General features: G+C 38.1%; 8 protein-coding genes across 13 annotated transcripts; all 8 read left to right on the top strand.

The window, feature by feature from the left end:
- The first annotated feature begins 360 nt into the window (after positions 1-360).
- LOC108143498 (aquaporin) lies at positions 361-16,794 on the top strand. 2 transcript variants are annotated; one of them, XM_017267955.2, is made up of 3 exons: positions 361-750; positions 15,162-15,720; positions 16,321-16,794. In XM_017267955.2, the coding sequence occupies exons 1-3, from the start codon at positions 662-664 to the stop codon at positions 16,540-16,542; spliced, it is 870 nt and encodes a 289-aa protein (XP_017123444.1). In that variant the 5' UTR covers positions 361-661; the 3' UTR covers positions 16,543-16,794. The 2 variants fall into 2 exon arrangements, with proteins under 2 accessions (XP_017123444.1, XP_017123445.1); XM_017267956.2 differs by lacking the exon at positions 361-750 and adding an exon at positions 14,439-14,535.
- On the top strand, positions 3,040-10,924 carry LOC108143501 (aquaporin). Of its 3 annotated transcripts, none has more exons than XM_017267959.2 (3): positions 3,040-3,073; positions 9,269-9,818; positions 10,462-10,924. In XM_017267959.2, the coding sequence occupies exons 2-3, from the start codon at positions 9,288-9,290 to the stop codon at positions 10,678-10,680; spliced, it is 750 nt and encodes a 249-aa protein (XP_017123448.1). In that variant the 5' UTR covers positions 3,040-3,073; positions 9,269-9,287; the 3' UTR covers positions 10,681-10,924. The 3 variants fall into 3 exon arrangements, with proteins under 3 accessions (XP_017123448.1, XP_017123450.1, XP_017123447.1); XM_017267961.2 differs by lacking the exon at positions 3,040-3,073 and adding an exon at positions 3,225-3,349; XM_017267958.2 differs by lacking the exon at positions 3,040-3,073 and adding an exon at positions 8,398-8,544.
- LOC108143500 (aquaporin) lies at positions 12,205-13,189 on the top strand. The gene is made up of 2 exons (XM_017267957.2): positions 12,205-12,837; positions 12,901-13,189. The coding sequence occupies exons 1-2, from the start codon at positions 12,244-12,246 to the stop codon at positions 13,117-13,119; spliced, it is 813 nt and encodes a 270-aa protein (XP_017123446.1). The 5' UTR covers positions 12,205-12,243; the 3' UTR covers positions 13,120-13,189.
- Positions 16,795-17,160: 366 nt separating the features above from the next.
- LOC108143318 lies at positions 17,161-17,840 on the top strand. 2 transcript variants are annotated; one of them, XM_017267637.2, is made up of 4 exons: positions 17,161-17,307; positions 17,373-17,445; positions 17,505-17,664; positions 17,777-17,840. In XM_017267637.2, exons 1-4 carry the CDS (start codon positions 17,237-17,239, stop codon positions 17,818-17,820), a joined length of 348 nt encoding a protein of 115 aa, XP_017123126.1. In that variant the 5' UTR covers positions 17,161-17,236; the 3' UTR covers positions 17,821-17,840. The 2 variants fall into 2 exon arrangements, with proteins under 2 accessions (XP_017123126.1, XP_017123127.1); XM_017267638.2 differs by lacking the exon at positions 17,777-17,840 and having other exon boundaries at positions 17,162-17,307; positions 17,505-17,712.
- A 41-nt stretch (positions 17,841-17,881) lies between these two features.
- Positions 17,882-18,420, top strand: LOC108143317. Of its 2 annotated transcripts, none has more exons than XM_017267635.2 (3): positions 17,882-18,016; positions 18,075-18,144; positions 18,193-18,420. In XM_017267635.2, the coding sequence occupies exons 1-3, from the start codon at positions 17,958-17,960 to the stop codon at positions 18,418-18,420; spliced, it is 357 nt and encodes a 118-aa protein (XP_017123124.1). In that variant the 5' UTR covers positions 17,882-17,957. The 2 variants fall into 2 exon arrangements, with proteins under 2 accessions (XP_017123124.1, XP_017123125.1); XM_017267636.2 differs by having other exon boundaries at positions 17,886-18,016; positions 18,078-18,144.
- A 105-nt stretch (positions 18,421-18,525) lies between these two features.
- On the top strand, positions 18,526-18,772 carry LOC108143319 (immune-induced peptide 18). Its single transcript, XM_017267639.2, has one exon. It carries the CDS (start codon positions 18,526-18,528, stop codon positions 18,721-18,723), a length of 198 nt encoding a protein of 65 aa, XP_017123128.1. The 3' UTR covers positions 18,724-18,772.
- Positions 18,773-19,459: 687 nt separating this feature from the next.
- Positions 19,460-20,606, top strand: LOC108143477. Its single transcript, XM_017267922.2, has 5 exons — positions 19,460-19,636; positions 19,695-19,787; positions 20,064-20,130; positions 20,192-20,412; positions 20,514-20,606. Exons 1-4 carry the CDS (start codon positions 19,554-19,556, stop codon positions 20,396-20,398), a joined length of 450 nt encoding a protein of 149 aa, XP_017123411.1. The 5' UTR covers positions 19,460-19,553; the 3' UTR covers positions 20,399-20,412; positions 20,514-20,606.
- On the top strand, positions 20,497-21,010 carry LOC108143478. The gene is made up of 3 exons (XM_017267925.2): positions 20,497-20,607; positions 20,678-20,741; positions 20,797-21,010. The coding sequence occupies exons 1-3, from the start codon at positions 20,537-20,539 to the stop codon at positions 20,938-20,940; spliced, it is 279 nt and encodes a 92-aa protein (XP_017123414.1). The 5' UTR covers positions 20,497-20,536; the 3' UTR covers positions 20,941-21,010.

Here is a 21,010-nt window from a genome sequence, read left to right as displayed (position 1 = left end):
TTAACTGTAGCACTTTAGGCTTAAATTTATATATTGTTGAAGTACTTAAGGTTGAATCACTCAGCAGTTGGTTGTTTTATCAGCTGGATTTGAGGTAGGGAAAATTCCACTTGGTTAGCTTGAAAATAGGAAGTTCGACAATTGAAGTAAGGCCGTTGTACTTGTTGATCAGAACTAATGCACTATCTAGATGGACGCGGATCGCATAGGTATACCCATTGGGTAATAAGGTATCGTGTCTAATGGCACTTGTGGTTGTTGCTGCTTCGCTTTTATGGCATGCCTTTTTTGCGATATTTGATTTTGTTTTTGATGGGCGCTTGGCGGTTTTTTGTTAAACGGCGACAGCGTTTACTCTCAGCCAGTCAGCCATTCAGTCAGGCAGTCAGTCAGTGGATCGGCGCTCGAAAGCTAAACTCACATGCGGCGCACCGCCTGCAGATACAGATACAAATACCCGTTCCGCAGATACAGATACAACGTCCGCGAGTCAAGAGTCCGAATTCGCGACACGCAGTGAAGTTGTGCACGGAATCCGATTCAGGGAAATTACCATTGCAAACGGGAAATTCAATTAGCTGCCGGGCTCCGTCAAGTGCCGCACAAAAACGAGAAAAATTGATAAAAACGATCCACACAATAGGAGTAAAAGTGCGAGGAAATGCCAGTGCAGCAACAGCAGTCGCAGTCTGTGACTATCGGTCAGCAAATGAAGATGGGCATCGAAATTGGCGAACAAAAGCAAAGAAGGTGCGAAATAATTTGCTTTTTTATTACAACATTTAATTCGTACATTCAAATTTGACACACATTTCGGTGCCACGTTGCGTATACGTCACGTGCGCAAGTGTTTTTAGCTTTGCCGACGAAAAAAAAAAAACAAAAACGAGAAAAAAACAGAAAGGCGAAAATGTATTTTTGGCTCCGGGCACAAAGAGCGAGTGAATCAAGAACTGAATTGCAAATACAAGAAAACACAAATGCCGCTGTTTTGTTTATTTATTTTGCATTTTCACAGGCTGTCTAACCAGTTTTTTTGGTAGACTCTCGAGTCGGTTAACTAGCTTCGCTAGACAGAAATGATGTGTCCATAAATCAAGGGAGTCTGGCTTAGACCAGTAATCACCCATCCGTAAACACCCCAATACCATATAATATATATAAACTTAATAACAAAGTGGATCGAAGTCCGTGTCACAAGCGCGGGAGTTTTACGATAAGTATCTAAACATCCATTGCCTCGCTTCTTTCTATTCACTTCTTTGATTCGCTGCGGTTTCATTGAATTTATTTATTAATCTAGCAAGTTAAATTGCTTCTACCTCGATCGCTGGCATCGTTGCCATCGCGTATAATTTATAATCGAACTTCAAATGTTCCGCCGTGGAATGGTCTATGCAAATCATTGGTTGCATATCGCTTAAGGTGCGCGTCATGTGTCTAAGCATTTGGTGTCGAGCGACATGAGTGTCAAGGCCACAAGGAAATCCGTCATGGAAATCCGAATCGCGACAAAGTCTTCAAAATTCGTGCTAAGTGACGTGCTAGCCGTGAGTGATAAGTGCTATCTCAAGTGAGTTCCATATAATTGTGCTGGGAATATTTTGGGTAAGTTTTCCGATCACCACAACCTTGAAGGTAAGTGTAAACACTATAAATCAAAGTTAAACAAACAGGGGGGCTGTTAATCTCTCACTTTCCACCCCTCGTGATTTTTCTTATCAAAAAGGGCGCGCCACTTCAAGCCATTAAAGTCAAATTGACGCCGGTTTAGTCATCAGTTGATTTAACTTGGTGGCAGGCTCTTAATTATGATCTATCTTTATTTGATTTATTTAAAAGGGATCGCCACTTGAGGTTAATATTTAAGCATTTTTAAACACGGGTGTAATCAACTGATTATCACTTGCACGGTGTGGATTTTGGCAACTGCCGATTTAAGTATTCTGTAGTCGCATGATAATTAAACAATTAAATTAAAAAATTATTAAGCAAATAATAATGACTGTCACATTTCCTTGTATTTTAATTGTTCGTTCGTTTTAGAATACTTAATGTGTTCTAGTATGAGAAATATGGGGTTTGTAATTGTTTACTTAATTCTGCGTGACTATTTTATTTGTTAATACACTTATACAAAATAAAATTTGGTTAGCTCCCAAATATTCAAGAATTCGATAGACCAAGTCAAAGTTGCACTACGAACTTATATTTTAAGACACCAGTATCGAATTTAAAATGTATTAATCATATAAAGAATACTATAGCATTAAAAAATATTTTAGCTATCAAAAATATATGTTTCCAAATGTTTTTGGCTTTCTTAGATAAAAGTTTCTCTTTATGATTGTTTTATTATGCCTAATAAATAATTCATGAGTTTTGATACTATATTACAGTAAATTATGACTCAATTTCTAATTAAATGATGCTATGATTAATGGTAAAATACGCGGACAAATTTTGAGATGATTTAACTTAATTTCTTATTATGATAAATTTAAAAAACATTTTAACTAAAGTTCTGCGAATTTCCCCTTATCATGTAAATATTTTTGTAAGTGTCAGAACAAATAAATTTTGGTGAATAACCTAAAATTGAGTTCATAAGAGTTAATGTCTCACATTCAGAAATTCTTTGCATTAAATAAACAAACAAGAAAACCAGTCCGTAAACTGCTTAAGTCACTGTCTACAGGGCACTGCTTAGCACTGCTTACCGTATCTGCTTTTTAAGTCAAAGCAAATATTTACGTGATACAAGTTGCTTGATAGCACTATCAAAAGCTCGCATCACTGGCTAAAAACAAAACGTCGACTGCGCAGCTGGCGTTTCTTTTTTGCTGGAGCGATAAGAGCTGAACATCCGAAGTCGACTGCGCTGCTGCTTCGCTTCACTGCTTGCTTTGGCTTTTCGTTGGCAGCGACTGCGCTGCTTGATAGCAGCAACAATAATACGCCATGGTGTCCAACTGCGACGCCGACTGCGCAGCCCACCCGCAGTCGATCGCGCGTATTTAGCTGCCGGCATTTCCTACACTCAATAGCAAACAAACGATCGACCGAAACGCAGGTTAGTTTGGCTCTTCGTGGTCTTTTGAGTGTGCGTTAATTAATTAGCAAACTTGTATTAAATTTTCATTAAAAAACAAATGTGAGGAGAGAGGCGATTTTGATATAAAAAGGCTTGCAGTGCGTTGACTGGAGCCAAAAGGCATTTTGCATAACGCGTTTCGATATTGGCGGGCTCGCATTTTGAAGCATTTTACGAACTGATTCCTGGGCTTTGAAAAGCCAGTGATACATTTTAAGTGAATTGTTGACGGAGTATTTCTATATCTCGAAGAGTGTGAGTGCGTGTTTTGTTGTTGTCTTCTGTTCGTTCTGTTGGCACGCGTGTAATGGCTTATAAATGTTAATATTATTCAAATATTTAATTTTGTCTGGGCTATCTTGGCTATCTTTGCCAACTTTCCACTTTGGCAGCGGGAACTTATCGCTTGATTCGCCCCGTATAACCATAAAAAGCTAAACTTCCCACTCCCACGGCGCCACTGGGCGCCTTGAATGGCGACCAAACAAGCGAAGAACAATTGCAAGCACCTAGGCACATTGCTTGCACATTTATTAATATTGTTGTTTACCGACTACCGCATTATTGACTTATAATTATGTGCATTATTTAGCATTTGCACCTGATGATAGGCAGGCATGCAGCTCGTGGCTCGTGGGTAATTGTCAGTTATCCCACGGTTGCGTAACTTCCAGACCCGGTAATTAGATAAGGCCAAATTGTAATTCAGCTACAATACATATTTGCCATCATATTCCTTAGTGCTTCTTTCTTTCCCAATTTGACATTCATTTAACACTCGGGCCGATGTTTTGCCTTGGGTTAAGCGACCGACCGACTTTACCGGAGAATGTTTATTTTTAAAGAACTGTGCCATGCTGTTTGGTTTTTTTGGTTTTTTGGAAAACGTTTCCACTCTATGTGCGCAATGCGCATACATTTGCTCAATGTTCCACTTTAGCTTTCTGCTATATGTACCATTTATATATGTTTGCGCCGAGCCATTGTTGTTGTTGTTGTTGTTGTCGTATACTAATTAGAGGACGGCTGGTGTGCGGCAGCCTTATCAAAATTATCATTGAAAAATAAGTATAGCAACACGATTGGCGGGGTCACACGATTTTATAAAATATATAAAAAAAACGGCCTGATAAGTAAACAAACGGCCTTTCTGGGCCTTGGATCAGGCGATTTTGCATAGTGCCCACGCTAAATTGATCATTTTATGATACTTTAAGTGCCTTGTGTTATGTGGCCACTCAAAAATATTCGAGTATATCTTGCACACACAAACTTGGTGTACGTTTAAAGTGTGTAAAAGCAGTTCTCTTCTCAAGTTTTATCGCCGCACTTCGACAACTTGAAATCGCACTCCCACCAAAAAAAAAATAAATAACAAAAAAGAAGAAAAAAAAAACCAAACAAATTATTTTTTTGGCTGCCTCGAGGGTCACAGCTGCTGATAAATTTGTTAGCTTTATCTCAGCGATAGAACTTCTTTATAAATCGGGAGCTAAAGAATTTAAAACTTAACTTTAAGCAGAAGTAAAAGTTTAAAGTAAACAATAACTTAAAATTTGTAAAAAAAACATTACCCAAGATCGATCAAAATTTGTCTAGACAAACTCAAAAAATCTAGCAACAAAAGCTTGTTATTTTAAAACACAAATAAATATTAAATAATAATATTTACAAACCCCTATTAAAAAGTAAAATACCCTTTTCGAGTCTATAACAATGTATGTCTAGCAAAATCCAGATTTAATATAATTTAACACATGTCTTTGGTTATGATCTTTTCGTTGGAACTCACGAGTTGTCCGATAATTTGTGCTAATCAAAGTTGATAAATCAATCAACCGGCGATTCGCGTGCCCCATCAATAAGCTAGTGGCTCCATTAAACGGATTTTGATTTGGCCCAATTGTAACGTCATCATATGATCGAGAAACCGGTTCAACACGGAACATTCTCCAGGCTCAAATTGGGCTAGTCAAGTGTCCAATATGGTATTTCCTATATGCTAATTGTGTTTAGCTAATCCAGTTTTATGCTATAACTATAATGCTGTGATCTTTCACAGTTGGTTGATGTCATTCAATCCCACGACATCATATTTGTGCTAGGCAAACCGTAACCACTCGGAAATGTGATTAACTTGGTTGCTTTCGCACTTGATAAGGTGCTCTGCCGTGGGGTTATCAATTGGGTCTCAGCCGTCATTGAGCAAAGTTTAGTTCCAATTCAAGACATTGCTGGCTGTTGCTCTTGCTGTTGCATAATGCATAAGCTCTAGCTTAATTCCAGCTAAGTATAAGTGCCATTCACTCCTTATCGCCTCGTGCACACTTTTGGATTATCAGATATAGAATCGGGTATAAATAGTCGAACAGTCAAACGAACTTCTTGATTAGATGCCACATGGAACCATAAATTTACGACTGCCAAGCCTTCTTTAGAGCCAAAATTGAATTCTTAGCCTAGGTCAATGCTGAGTGCTATCAGTCCTCCTAATACATATTATTTGTTAGTAATTAATTAGTTGTCTATTTTGTGAGGGTCTAGTAATTGCAAAGCTTTTCACAAATAATATGAACAATCAAGTTTCAAGTGGGCCAACCTCGTGGCCAACTGATAAGCCAAAGCCCCCTAATTTTAGCCCCAGAATCAGGGGAACCTTCACATGTCTGGACACCTGACTCGCTTAACTTAATTGTAAGATCTTTATATTTTTATTTTTTTGGGCAACACTTAATTACCCTCATATTTGCAGCCATAAATTAGCTGGCGAAAAGGCCCATGCACATTGTACTTGGCGGTAGTAGATGCCAACAACCTGTTGCGCAACGAAACAGTCAACAGTTTCCATTGCCCTGATAAGCCGCAAAGATAAGAACGCTCTGAAAAGGAGGCTGCTGTGAATCAAGATCAATGAAAACTAAAGCTTCCGCCCGTGCCACTATCCGAGTAATAAGCTTCAATTACGATCCAGCTGGCAATTGGAATGCCATAAAAAACATACTATACCTATATAATGTGGCTTCTCTGCAATAAGCCGACACCCGATCATTATCGGACTTTGAAAAAGCCATAAATGCGGGGCGATGTCAAAAGTCTGACGAGTAAATCCGATTTGAGTTGGCCCAATTATGGCCAAATTAAGCCTGTGATATTATGCCGCCAGGCACTGACAATCCCAATGCATCATCACTCAGCTCGTTATCGGTTGGCTGACAGTGGTTGTGCTTTATGGCTTATGGTTTATGGTTAATGGCGTTATTTTTTAGAGCCAACAGCTAAAAATCACTTCTTAAGCAGCCCAGAACTATGAGGAAATATCGACTATGGCTTATCAGCAGCGATTGATTAACGGTTCTACAGGCTAACAAGTTTTTTACGATGAGCTTCTGGCTAAAAGTTTATAGCCAAGTTCTTAGTCATAATTAATTTTGATTAACTAATGAGTGATAAGAAAGCTGTGCCAGAAGCTTTTTCGCAAGCCAACTGATCAAAGCTCTAACAAAGCTTAAAATCCTCTGGCCAAAGCTTATACAAAAAGCTTCGAGGAGTGTCAGTGTCCGCTCTTATCGCACACCTCTGCTAATTAACAGAGCCCACTTCCGCTGTTAAGATTTAGCACACTCACCCAAAATGTGGCAATAGAACCTCCCAGTCACGTTCCGTCAGTTAGATAAACAATGAAAATAGATTATTATTAGTATTAATAAAGATCAATCATCCCAAACAATTAGGCCCCTCGGGGTATGGGAAATCGTGGCCCATGCAGCGGTCCCATGAATGATACGTGATCCTTCTGGGCATGGAAAATATAATAAAAGCGCAGGTGGTAATTAAATTATTAGCATGCGCTGTGCACTATTATTTATTTTTAACATTTTGATCCGTCGCGTGTTTATTGTTTGACTTTGGTCTCTTCGCCTTCTGCCAAAACGTGTCGCTCTCTTTCGACCAACTGTCAATGGGTTGGCCAAACATTGCTTTTGGCCAAAAGCCAAAACGTTTTGCCTTTTTGCCATTTTCTCCACGGCTTCCATTGGAAATGGTAAATAAACTTTAGTTAGAAAGCAATAGGTGCTTTGTAGGTCAAAATGTTCTGGAAAAGTTCATCCATTTGCTCGATAGGAGAGATCACCTGGGTTATCGTGTTCGCGCTTATGCAACGCACACTTGGCGCTTTCAAAATATTTATTTATTTATTTTTAATACTTTATTGCCAGCTGCCGCTCCAATTGTGATTGAGACATTTAATAACGCAAATTGCGTGCAATTTGATCGACAGGCGTGCTGAGATTTGCCGTGATTTGTTTGCCACATTGCGTACTCCGATTCACGCAATGCAGCCTCAATTGCAGCAATTGCAATTGCAATTGATAGGCATCGAGATCGACCGTGGTAATTGATAGTCGGCCACTCTGTTATCAATCCGTAGTGGCCAGTTTCAATTGTCCCATAGCGTCACGCATTTGCACAGCAAAACAGTCATCCGCCCACCGCCCATTCTCCCCTTTATCTACACAGAAAATAATTATAGGCTTTTTCAATATCAAGTTGTGTTAAACTTAACTTAACTTAACTTTAAAACATAATATGAAGAATTATAAAAGAATAATAAAAAAAGGAAAATAAGGAAAAGGTCAATAAAAAACGAAGATTAGTTAAAATACATCTACATTTGTCATGCCATTATTAATTAATTATTAAAAACTTGAAAATTGCCACTTATTCGTTATGCGTTTCTTAGTACTAAAAAAAACAGAAACACGTACAAAAGAATTTTTGTAATCAGTTTACGTTAAGTAGTTTTAAACTACCTGTTTTTTTTTGGTCAAAGAAATACACCAAGAATATGGTGTTTAATCATATTTTTTGTGAACTGAAGTGATAATTTTCCTTATATTAAAGCAAAGACAATTAGCTTAACTTCATGACAGGTGTTAATATATTATTTCTCACATTTTATAATATTTTAATACCGGAGATGGAACCTGTGCAAGAGAGAGAGAGAGCATCGCTCCAGAGATTATAGCACATAGAGATTAATGTAGAGAGTGAGCGAGAGCGACGAATGAGCGTTGAAGATGCTTATAAATTCTGGACACTTGACTTTTTTATGCTCCGCCAGTAGGATTTGCTAATTTCAATGTTTTTGTTTGTGTTTGTGGTTCGCTTCTCAAGATGCGTGTGTGTGTTTGTGTGTGTGGGACTCTCTCACAGCACGGCGGCTAAAAATGGGCTTTTGATTTACGCAATATAATATAGATACAGATATAAATATTTGTCTATGGCTACTCCAACGCCTCAGATTGACATTGACAGTCCCGCTGTCGCTTTGTAAATTTTCACTCGCTCCCAAGCGGTCGACAACGCGAAAAGTCCCCAAAAAGATAAAATATAAAGTGTGAGATCTAAGACAATATCCAGACAAGTGTCAAAATGAGCCACGAGATTCGGTAAATATTTGGGCATAAAAAACACTTAGAATGCACAAGTTAAATTCTCCCAAAAGTAACATGGGATTTATAATCACAATAAACGGATTAATACGTACAGTTTGGAAAACCAATCTTTCAAGTGCCCCCCCCCAACTGATAACAATGACAAAGATTGGTTATTGTTTTATGGCCATGCATTGATTTTTTTTGGCCATTTAATAAATGGCATTTATCGATAATCTCAATTGACTGCTGAACAGGCAATACTGTTGTCCTATATTTAGTACGGGGTACTCCAAAGTTAATCGAACCGTCGATGGTCTTAGTCTCATTGTGACATTGCCACCGCGGACAACGGGTTCCGGATCAAAAAAGTTGCATTTGGCCAGGGACTTCGGAAAATCGATGACATGTCAACGAACCGCGAACAGCAGGGGGTGGATCAGCAGCAGGGGGTGGAAAATCCTTTAGACATCACCCAGGAAGCAGAACAATTGCAAAGGTCTTGAATAGATAAAATAAAGTTCCATAATAGTTAGTTGTAAGCGCTTGGCGACAAAGATTAAATTCGAATTAAAAAGACTTAGGATGGTATAAAATACGATATGATTGATGAAGTTAGTTGGCCTGCTAAGGAGTGAGAAAGGGGGAGAGAGAAAGAGAGAGAGATACAAAGGCTAAAAGAGAGGGTTGCTAGCTCATTTGGTGCGGCAGTTTTCAACCGCTTCTCTGACCTTTTCAGTTGCTGTAAGGTATTCAAAATGAAGGGATCGACGCTGGACAAAATCTCCGCCTTCCTGGGCGAACTCATCGGCACCGGCATCCTGGTCTTCCTGGGTTGCATGGGTTGCGTCAACCTGGACATCTTCCCCAACAGCCATCTGCAGACAGTGCTGAACTTCGGCTTCGCCGTCCTTGTTGCCATCCAGTGCTTTGGCTGTGTGTCCGGAGCCCATCTCAATCCCGCCGTGACAGTGGCTGCCTACATCTACGACATGGTCACCCTGCGCATGGCCTTCGCCTACTTTGCCGCCCAGATGCTGGGCGCCTTCATCGGCTACGGCCTGCTGATGGTCCTGCTGCCCCAGCAAACCCTCACTGTGGGCGCCGGCCTCTGCGTGACCTTGCCCCACGCCACCGTGACCACGGGCCAGGCCTTCGGCATCGAGTTCGTGATCACCTCCATCCTGGTCATCGTCTGCTGCGGCGTCTGGGATCCCCGCAACTCCAAGTTCCACGACTCGGTGGGCATTCGTTTCGGCCTGGCCATCGCCTGTCTTGCCTGCGCTGCCGTAAGTTAACCAATATTATTCTATAGTAAAAATTAAACACAGATAATAAGCTCATAGAGTTGGTTTACAAAGCGTTTTGTTTTAAACTACACCACATGGTTCTTATATATTTTAATTATAATAGTTTTTTTGCTATACAGTTTTCTTCTCGATTAGATCGCTAGCTTAGATTTCAATTGAGACCATATGGTTTAAATTTTACAAAAGTATTTTTAAAACTTACAAAATCTACAATTTACCTTTGTGTAGTTGATTTTCATGAAACATATGTTGACCATTTTCAGAATAAGTACATAAACAAAAGTATTTATATAAATTTTTAGCTAATCAAATCTATTTAAATATGATTACGATATTTTTAAAGCAAACTTAAAACACTCATACAATTATTAAATATCTTTTAATGCTTTTTAAGCAAAAGAAAAAACTTTTATTGGATTTTTTAGTACCAATTCTGATAGTTAACAATTCCAAGTAAAATTGTAATAATGATATGATATTTAGCTTTATTTATTTAGCTCAGTTAGCTTTTTGATTGCCAAGTTTTACTATAATGATTAAGACTAAATTTAAAGGACACATATTTTATTTTTTCAACAAGCAGTTGGATTTTCTGATTTTTAACCTCTGCCGTTTATTTTAGGGACCCTTCACCGGTGCCAGCATGAATCCAGCCAGGTCTTTCGCTCCCGCCCTGTGGAACAAGCACTTCGAGGACAACTGGATCTACTGGCTGGCCCCCCTGAGCGCCTCCGCCATCACCGCCTACGCCTACAAGGTCGTCTTCCGCCGCGAGGTGGTGGAGGCGGAGATCACCTCGAACGAGAAACTGCGTCACCTGGAGGACGTCCAGCTGTCGTAGGTGCCAAAGACATTGCTGTAGTGAAAGCCTTAACTAATTTACTTATAGTCTAAGACGCAGAATTTTATGATAATGCATTCATTGTACGCTAATATTAATAGTGCATTCACAAAGTGCTCAAACGTTACAAAAGCGATTCAAAATTGCTTATTAATACTTTTGAAATTTTAATTGACTTGGTGAATACACTCATTGCCTTCAGTAATAAAAACATCGAGATTTTAATTCTATTCTAAACTGATAACTATGATGTTGTTTTCTTTATTCATTAAAAACATGAATTCTTTAAAGAGACGGGACCATAAATCTGGAAAAATAATTATAAATAAATTTCAATTAATTTGAACTTGCTATTTTAAACAATACAATCAGTTATTTGGAAACTCTTTAAGAAACAAAGCGGGGCAATAAAAAGAGTGACTACTACTACACGATGAGAATGAAATCGATTTTAGTAAATTGGAATCAAGGCACACTTACTACCTATTTATATTCTAAATAGGAAATGAGTGTTATGCTCGGTTATTAGATATCAACTAAGTGGTGCTTACGTTTTCCTGTCAGAGTTAAGCATGGCTATATCCTCTAATTGATCGATAAACATATTTAGTGCAGGGCAGCAGAAACGAACCTAAAGCCTTTAAGGATTATTAGATAACAGATATGTGTACAAAAGGATTTTAGAGACAGAAGCTTTTACACTAAGAACCAGATTTGGAGCGAAAAACTCGACAAACGCTCGATGGGCTTAATTTACAAATAAATAAAAAAAACAGAGAATTTCAAGTACATCTGAATTGCGACATAAACTGGTTATTTTACCTTTTGTGAACAGAGTAAAAAAAGTATATTCATGACTTTTAATAACAAAAATCTATTAAGCATTTATAAATCTTAAATCCTTCCTATGAAATTCAATGTGTAAAAAATAGCAAGTGAAACCAGCTAGTCATTGGGATATTTGGTCATAAGATTTTTAAATATTTTAAGTATACACAAATCGACCAATCAAACTACACTTAGGACAGAGCTTATCAGCAGACTTTGAACTTGGCACACCCACCAACGTAATACTCCCTTGACACTACACACAATATACTAATTGAATCGAATTGTAACCATGGACTATGTGTGATATGCTAATGCTGGTTTTTCTCCTCTTGCAAATTCCTCAAAATAATGCTGGTTTACGAATGAGTCGCGTTAGGAGACTATAGACCAGGTTTATTGGCCTTGTTGTATCGACTCAGTGGCAAGTGTTGTCCAAGGCATTGGCGCCCCGTTCGCCGTCCGATAAAGATCTTAATGAGATAAGATTGAGCGCAAATCGGGCGAAATGGCAGTGGCGCTTATCAGGCCGATAATTACGGGCTGAGCAAAGCCCCCAGAAATGCGCCTTGATGAATTGATCTATCCTAAATGGGCTGCTCCGAAATCTGCGCTCGATAATTAGCATTAAGGTTTTATAATTGATATTGATTGATTGCCGTACATTTGGAGTCGCAGCCGTCGCCGGGCAGCCGTCGCCGTCCGTTCGTTTTTTGGCAGTAGTGTTCAGTCAGCATGTCGCAACAGAAGCAAAAATTGCAGGAGTCCAATCCGAACGCCAGGTGGCGCCTGCAAGGACATCATAGGGGTGCCATAGCCTGTTTCTTCGGTGAACTTGTGGCCACAGCCCTGTTTGTGTTCGTCGCCTGCATGGGTTGTGTGGAATCGCCCGCCTTCCCCAACTCGCACTTCCGCAGCGGCCTGACCTTCGGCCTGGCCATCCTCATAGCCATCCAGTGTTTCGGCTCTGTGTCCGGAGCCCATCTCAATCCGGCCATTACTCTGGCCGCCCTGCTGTACGGTGCGATCGGTTGGATCAAGGCCATCGCCTATTTCGTGGCCCAGGCGGCAGGTGCTCTCATCGGCTATGGTCTTCTGGTGGCCATTCTGCCGGGGAGTTCCATCAAGGGAGTGGACAGTCCGGCGGGCGCGTGTGTGACTGTACTGGCGTCTGAAATCAGTGTGCTTCAAGGTGTCTTCATTGAGTTCCTCATCACCTGCTGCCTCGTGATGGTGGCCTGTTCGGTGTGGGATCCGCGAAACGTCAAGCTGCAGGACTCGGTGCCCGTGAGATTTGGCCTGACCGTTTCCTGTCTGATCCTTACAGCGGTTAGTACTCTAATACTCTAATGTGTCATGAAGCTAAATCCAAACCGGATGTAATCATTTCAGGGCCTTTTCACGGGAGCCAGCATGAATCCCACGAGGTCCTTGGGTCCAGCTGTTTGGAACAACTCCTGGTCACACCACTGGATCTACTGGGTGGGTCCTTTGGTGGCAGGTGCTGTGACCTCGCTGATCTACAGGATGGCTTTCAAGGGCGACGAGGAGATCGATCTGAGAAGTTCCGATGCCAAGATCCGCATGATCGGAGAAGTTGTAGTAGAATAAGTTATTGTACATTAACTAGTTGTACTAATCGAATCTTTACGAAATAAATACTTTGTAACTACCTACTTTATTCATAACTGTTATACAAACATTTGTGTCCATTACTAAAAAGCAAAGTTATAGCTTGCTTTTTGCGAGCTAAGTTTAAAAGCTAGAAATTTGTAACTTCCGGAATAAAATTTTTGTATGTGCTTGCACATCAAATTTGAAAACGGCGGAGATCGAACTTCTATATCCTATAGCTGCCTTCGGAACAATTAAGACAAAATGTCATATTTCATATTTTTTTAAAGCTTTTAAATTTGACAGTAATTTGTTCATTTATTTATAGTATTAAGGTTTGATTAAAATCTGTTGATATATTTTATTATTATGTTTATTTTATTATTTTGTTTTTTTATACCTTCAAGTCACTATATAAACTTGATAAACTGTTTTATTTCTACTTATTTTGCATTTCACTTTGCTATTTCTCGTCAAGTTTATCAAATGAATTAAAAAAATTCATATAAAATATAAAAATTGAAAGGTCAAATGATCTCAAAAAAGAATATTGTTTCTAAAATGTTACCCTTATAAACGCTTATACTTTTTCGTTAATATATAGCAAAATATATTTGCTATATAACTATTTTCTATTTCAATATCTATGTTAGTCCTAAAAAAAATAGTATTAAAGACAGTTAAAACATATTCTTTACATTTACCAATACAAAATGGGCAAATTTTAAAGCGATTTCATAGCATACACTCGGGGTGACGGAAGATTTCCATTTTGGGGGCTCCCATTTGTTTGTAAACCGCGAACATACTAACAAATTTATAAAACAAAAATTCCTAAGCTCATAAAAATATTTATTGATGGATTCTGATAAGAAAACCGTTTAAATTACTTCAAATTTGATAGCATACTGCAAGTGAATGACTTGCAAGGGTTTCTCAGATAATGCGCCCTGACAATAACAATTGGTTGCTAAGTAAGCCTCTTGCGATTAAACCATTACAACGACACCTGGTCTTAAGCATATTGATGACATTTTGTAAGTCAGATACCTTATCGGTCCACCAACAATACCCATAACATGTCGATCACAAGACTCAAATTCGGACTAGACAACGTCATAAAAGGGGCCTCACGCACTCGACTTGAGTGAATGGAGCACGCGATTTAATATGTTCGGCAATACTTGGGTAAACACAAGTATATAGGATGGACTTCTAGCTGATAAACGACCAGAGGCGATTAGACGCCCTGATAATTGTGGTATGAGATTGTCGGCGATTAAGAGTATGCGATATAGTATGCGATTCGCAGCCATTGAGCAGTTGGAGTGCACTCCAGTCCACGTTGAACCACGTCTCCGTTTGGGTTAATCGCTCGTCCCCACTCATTGCAATCATGGCTATAACCAACAGGTGATTCTCGAAAGGAATAATTTAATGAACAATAAAAAGGAAACTACCAAGTGAAATTACAATTTTTTATAACTTAATTTTATTTCTTTATGAATGAAGAAAAATCGCTGAACAAAACTAAAGAAATTATCGTTTTTAGTTTTAGTTTGTGTTTAAGTGAAGTGGATGAAAAACAGAAACCTTTTAAATATTTATTTTATTTATTTTTGTTTTACAAATTAGGTTTAGTATATAATACTGGAAACGGGAGCTGGAATCTAGTGACATTCGGCCTTCCTTTGAATATAAAGTATATTTTATTTTTAGATACAAAATGTTGGTGCTTTTAAGAAAATTAAGTATTATATTAGGTAAAACATTTCAATTAAACATTAATGGTCTTTTAAAATCTTGAGCTGATTTTTCTACTTTTTCCTTTGTTAGAGAAACGCATCTTAATTGCTACTTTATCTTATATTTCAATCAATTGATTTCTATTACAAAACTTCACAGTGTAACTTATACAGAAATTATGGAATATAATATATATAATATATATCACTAATAAGAAGTTGCTTATGAAAGGCGTACTTGCTTAATATTTCCTTATGGTTTTTCCTAACTTGATTGTGCTTTCTATCTTGCAGCCAATCAACCTGCTGGCTCCTGCAACGTCGCCAGCTGAACAACATATCCATTGTCTTTGCCGAAATGATTGCCACCGCAATGCTTATGTTCCTGGGCTGCATGGGCTGTGTTGAGAACTCCGTCTTCACAAACTCGAACTTCCAGAGCGCCATCAACTTTGGATTCGTAGTGCTGATCTGCATCCAGTGCTTCGGCTGTGTGTGCGGTGCCCACTTGAATCCCGCCGTCACCCTGGCCTCCTATGTGTACAACATGATCTCGCTGCCAATGGCCCTGGCGTACTTTGTGGCCCAGATGGTGGGCGCCTTTATTGGATACGGCCTGCTCAAGGCTGTGCTCCCGGAGAATGCCATCTACAACTCGAATACGCCCAATGGGGTGTGCCTTACCGAGCTGGACAGCACGTTGACCAGTTGGCAGGGCGTGACCATCGAGTTCCTGATCACCTGCGCCCTCATCTCCATTTGCTGTGGCGTCTGGGATCCACGAAATGCCACCAAACAGGACTCCGTGCCAGTGCGTTTCGGTCTGTCCATCACCTGCCTTTCCCTCACGGCGGTAAGTAAAACTTACTCTTGAATTAACTTGAAATACAATGTTATTTAAAATCAATCCAGATTTGTTAGGTTGTTAGTTTAATAACTCCTTTTTAAAATAAAAATTTGTGGTTCGACTCATTAAATCAATTTTATATCAATATATAGTATATAAATATATATATATATTCTTTGTTTAAGATGCCAACATACAAACGATTTTTTAGTAAATAAATAAAGCAAAATTTTTTGAAAAATGTAAATACAAAATTTCATCATCAAAAATTTATGCAACCTTTCTATGAGTACTTTTTCAAAGAATTTGAGATTAACTAATCTTACTTTAAATTTGGTCACTATATATTTTTTGATTTATCAGGCGAATGCACTTGAATAACTTGTTGATGATAATAAACTTGGCACACACTCAGCTATAATAATTTCAAGAATTGCTAAAATCAAACTATATCGTTTAGCTGTCAAATAAACAATCGAAAGTCAGACAGTCCTAAGTGATATAGATTAAGGTGCTTGCTAACTATGTTAATTAGTTCTAAATAAAGCTATCAATTATTTTAAAGAGTTAATCATAATGGTTAATCATAATACTCTCCATTTAAAGGGACAACTGACTGGGGCCAGTATGAATCCGGCCCGATCCTTTGCTCCTGCCATCTGGAATGGAGCCTGGGCTGATCACTGGATATACTGGGTGGGACCCATGGCTGGTTCTCTGGTGGCTTCAGTGATCTACAAACACGCATTCCGACGGGAGGTCGAGGATTTGGAGGTGGACGAGGCCACAATGTCAACGAAACGAACCTCTGAGGCGGAACTCGCCTAGAAATGATTTATTACCCATAAGACATGCTATCGTTTAAGTCTGTGTCAGCTGAATGCGGTGTAGTTTTAAGTTGCGAAGTGTACAAATAAATACCTACCTAAATGAAATCCTACGGCTGCCGACTATATAAATAATCTAATGTAAATGCTATGCTTATCTGAAGAAGATTACTTTTATGTCACCGCGAAATGCTTATCGTTAATATTTAATTGCTCATACACTTGATCAAATAAACCACACAGTAGCCACAAATGCCGAGCTTACGTTTATTGTCGCACACGGGGTTTTAGAGCCCTAGATTTGGTCGCTACTTACCAAAATTTGTATACAAAATAGTTATCACCTGCTTCTCACTGCTTTGACTCATGGCATCTCCCATGCATCCAAACAACATTAGTAGAGTTGTGACGCTATACTCGTTGATACTGCGTATAAATGTAAAGAAGTCCCGAGTCATGGCTAACTACCAGTAATGAAAATAAATTATAAGAATATATAATATAAGTAGTAACGTGGAAGTTAAACGCTAAAGCTTATAGCATGAGGGGTTAGGTTTGCTTAGATCAAATTTAGTAAAAGAAAATAAAGAAATATTCTCTTTAAATGTTCATTAAAACAAATCTAGTTGCCCGACAAAAACATTTCAGTAAAATATAAAAGTAATTAATTGAAATTAATCGTCAAGTTGAAAAATATGTTCCGGGGGGCATATAAGGTCTTAGCTTTTATAAAGCCAGGAGATGTCTTGTTCAAGAATAATTTGATGTGGGTTTTAAGCTTCTGTTAATTTGTATAACCCTTTAAAATTTATAAATCTTTTTTTACAACAGCAAAAGTCGGCCGTTCAGCGATCTTTTTGATAAAGGTGGCAGAGACAGTGGCGGTATCGAACCTTACCATGTTGTATGTATCCTAGAGTAGCTTTATTTTGTGTTCCCAAAAAACATCCAATATCTCCCAAGAAATTGCTCCAAGTCAACAAGGGAAAAGAGGCAAGGATCATGGAACTAACAGCACAAATCGAGTCCCTTCAAATGCAAATTAAAGCCCTTGAGAAAACCAAGTCGTCGGAGGCCAAGGCTGCGATGGAAGAACTTATTGTAGTTCTCAAAGAACTTAAAGGTGCCCTTCGGAAATTAAGAATGAATAAATAAAAACATATATTTTTTAAAATTTTTTTCTAATTTATAATTTATTTATTTATGTTTTAAATTTATTCTACATGGTTTTACAGAAACGCAACACATGCGCCACCTATTGGAAAACAATATTTCATAGCATACTTTTGGGCTTTCGAATTTGTTAGGGTTTTTCGCTGTCTCTCCCCCCTCATCTATATTTCATGTTATCAAACTTTGAAAACACTTTCAAATGTTTAGCAACAATCAAAATTAACCGGTTTCATATTTATCCACATGAACATGAATACAAAAATCCGTTCCATTCTGAGCCACTTTAGAAGTTGCACCATTAGGTAAGTATCACCAGTACTAACTTTGATGTTACCATGATATTTATTGAACATTACATAGAAGTTATCTGGTTATCTTGCCCGATAACAGTCGTATAGAAAAACAGTTGAAACTGGAGGAACTGCGAACGGTAAGTGGGTGTTGAATGATGCATCTGAATGAAACTTGGCATCCCCAGGAACGTGGAGTTTTGGACATGCGATCCCATGAACTCTCAATCCAGCAAAAACGCATCGAGGGCAACCTAACCGATCTGACGCGCTGCATAAGGGGCATGGAGTTTGATTTGAAGGTGAATTCCAATCTGGAGACGAAGCGGCAGAAGCAGGCGCGTGGAGGCAGTGCGGAGCTCGATGCCCGGCCAGGCGATAAGAAATCACCCAAAGTCGGTGATTTCAGCGAATAGCAAAATCCCCCCGGGTACTTCCCAGTCCCAGGGGCCGCAGTTAAGAGTATAAAAACACCAATTTCGCCGTAGATTGGCATTCAGAAACATTTGAGATTGCAAACCATGAAGCTGTTCGTACTGTGCTGCCTCCTGATCTTGGGCCTTCTGGGCTGTCTGCCCGCTCCCGCCGTCGCCGTCCCATCTCGACACTCTGGACCAGGAAACGGAGCTCCTGCTGGCAACCCCTTCCGACCTCCACAGCAAAAACCACTCTACTACGACGCTCCAGTTGGTCCACGATCCAAGACTATGTACGCCTAAACGATAACATTGTGGTGTAACAATAAAATTTTTGAATTGGCATAACTAATCGCGGATTTTGATTTTCTTATCTGTAAGAACAAGCCGGCTGAAAATGTAAACATATGGATTTTTTTGCTCTTTTAAAGCTAACCACATAAATTTCAATATAGAAAATTAACCAAACCACCGGAATATTAAATAAGCTCTTCAGTGATTATTTAGCGGCAGATACATTTATATACAAAACGCATAAAAATGTATAAAATAATTTTAGTTTAGACGTTTACTTTCTAAGTGAATTTTAATAAACAAATATATTTTAAATCTTTGATCGATTGTCAACAAAAGCACTCCAAAGGAATACGACTTACCTAACATTATTCTTAATTATGTAAAAGTTATGTTGAATGTAACGTCCAACTTTTCTTATAATTACACCGACTTAGCCCCTTATTTTTTTTTAAAAATATGATTATTTTTTTATAACAAGTTCTTTATTTTGTAAGTCATTCTGATTTTAAACAAACTTTATACCCTGTTTCCAAAAGCATAATTTCTGTTTAAAAAGATTTATTCTGTCAAAAGCAAAATTGAAATAGCTTTGTAAATTTTTGGAGAATAAGCTAAAAATTAATCTAAAGCGGATCTTATGCTAAGATACACAATGTAAGTCACCTATCTATTAGATCTTATTTTCCGATTTGAGTATCTTAGCTTTTATTAAACTTTATACTAATTTGCTTTTTAACATCACCGGCTTTTGATAAGCACTCAAAATGTAACATAATATACCCTTTAATATGTGTTTCTGCCATATATTTTTAATAGTATTCTAAATTTAACAAACAATGTTCGTTTTGGTGCGATTTCTAAGCAGGACCAGGTGCAACAGAATATTGCAATCACGGGTGTTATGTCAAGAAAGTGTAAAGTAAGTAGTTTAAACCCTATTAATAGTAACCACCTTCTTATGTCAGTCCGCAATCTAGGAAAGTATATAACAGTTCTCCCAAGATTTTCCAAACTTTAAGAGACTACTCCTTTCTGGGGACCAGGAAAATTTTGTACAAATTGCCATTACAGTAAGTTTAAGCAAAACACTAAACGTTAATAAATATAAAAGGATTTTACCTTTAAACAAGTAATTTTAAAACTGAACACCGTCCAATGAGTCCTATTTTCATGGAAACTTTGGCTTGTTATTAATAATAATCCTTATGAACCGGAACCTGACAAAATTTCTGAATTCTAAATTATTAAAATAAGGTCAATTCCGTTCCAACTCATTATCGAACAATCTTGGGCTTTTTTTGTTCCCCAGTGTTATTTAATTAATTATAAATACCATAAACCAACAGACGGCAACTTTCTGACAAACTAACTGAAAAAGGCCGAGGCGATGAACTTAACTATTTTCTTAAGCTTGTGAGTATCTCAAGATAACGAAACGGTTCTTAAATTACTAAAAATAACATTACTCTTATAGGGCCATGAGCAATTCATGAAGATCAGACAGAACAGGATTCAGGAAATTAGTAATGAAATTAAGGCATTGCAAGATGAAATCAAAAAACTTGAAAAACAAACTAGCCGCAAAGCTATGAAAACTAGAGAAGATCTTTCGAAGCAAATAAACGATCTAAGGGAAATGTTGGAGAGATTCGAAAACGCTATCAAAAAAGAGAGGAAATAAAGCATATCAAAAAAGTAGGCTATTCGAGAAAAACAAAATAGACAGTTTGGCTTACACATTCCTTCAGTCTTGAAATATATACAAATTTTGTTTAGTAATTCGGAAATTTATTTAGATACATTTAATATCCAGTTAGCGATGCTTAGGGTGGTAGAAAAGCTAATCCAGTTATTACGGCCAAGGATATGTCAACTAGCTCAAAACAACAAGTAAGTTTTATCTAAGTAGTAAATCTTTATTATTATATATATATATCTTTAATTTTGTTCCTTTACATAGAAATGTATCCAAGCATTTGTTTGAGAAGGCTAGGCCTGAGGAGAATATTCATTTCCTAAAGCTGGTATGGTCTAAATTTACCAAAAAAAATTACACTTAACTTAACTATTTATTTACAGCAAAGAGAGCAACTGAAGTCCTTGCGGGAAAAAATTCTTAGCCAGAAAAACGAAGTCACGACGAAGATCATCCAAGTGGATAAGCAGATACAATCTTTGGAAAAAAACCAACAAAGAAAGGAATTAATTAAGAAATCGGACTAAATCCATCGCGCAGTCAAGGTTCACCATATACCCATGGAGGAAATTAAATAAAATGTGGCAGAAACCAAAA

This window comes from Drosophila elegans, unplaced genomic scaffold (assembly GCF_018152505.1).
Source record: "Drosophila elegans isolate 14027-0461.03 unplaced genomic scaffold, ASM1815250v1 contig_183, whole genome shotgun sequence".
NCBI lineage: Eukaryota > Metazoa > Arthropoda > Insecta > Diptera > Drosophilidae > Drosophila > Drosophila elegans.
The sequence above is the reverse complement of the archived record's forward strand: the minus strand, read 5'-3'. Positions and strand labels throughout refer to the sequence as shown.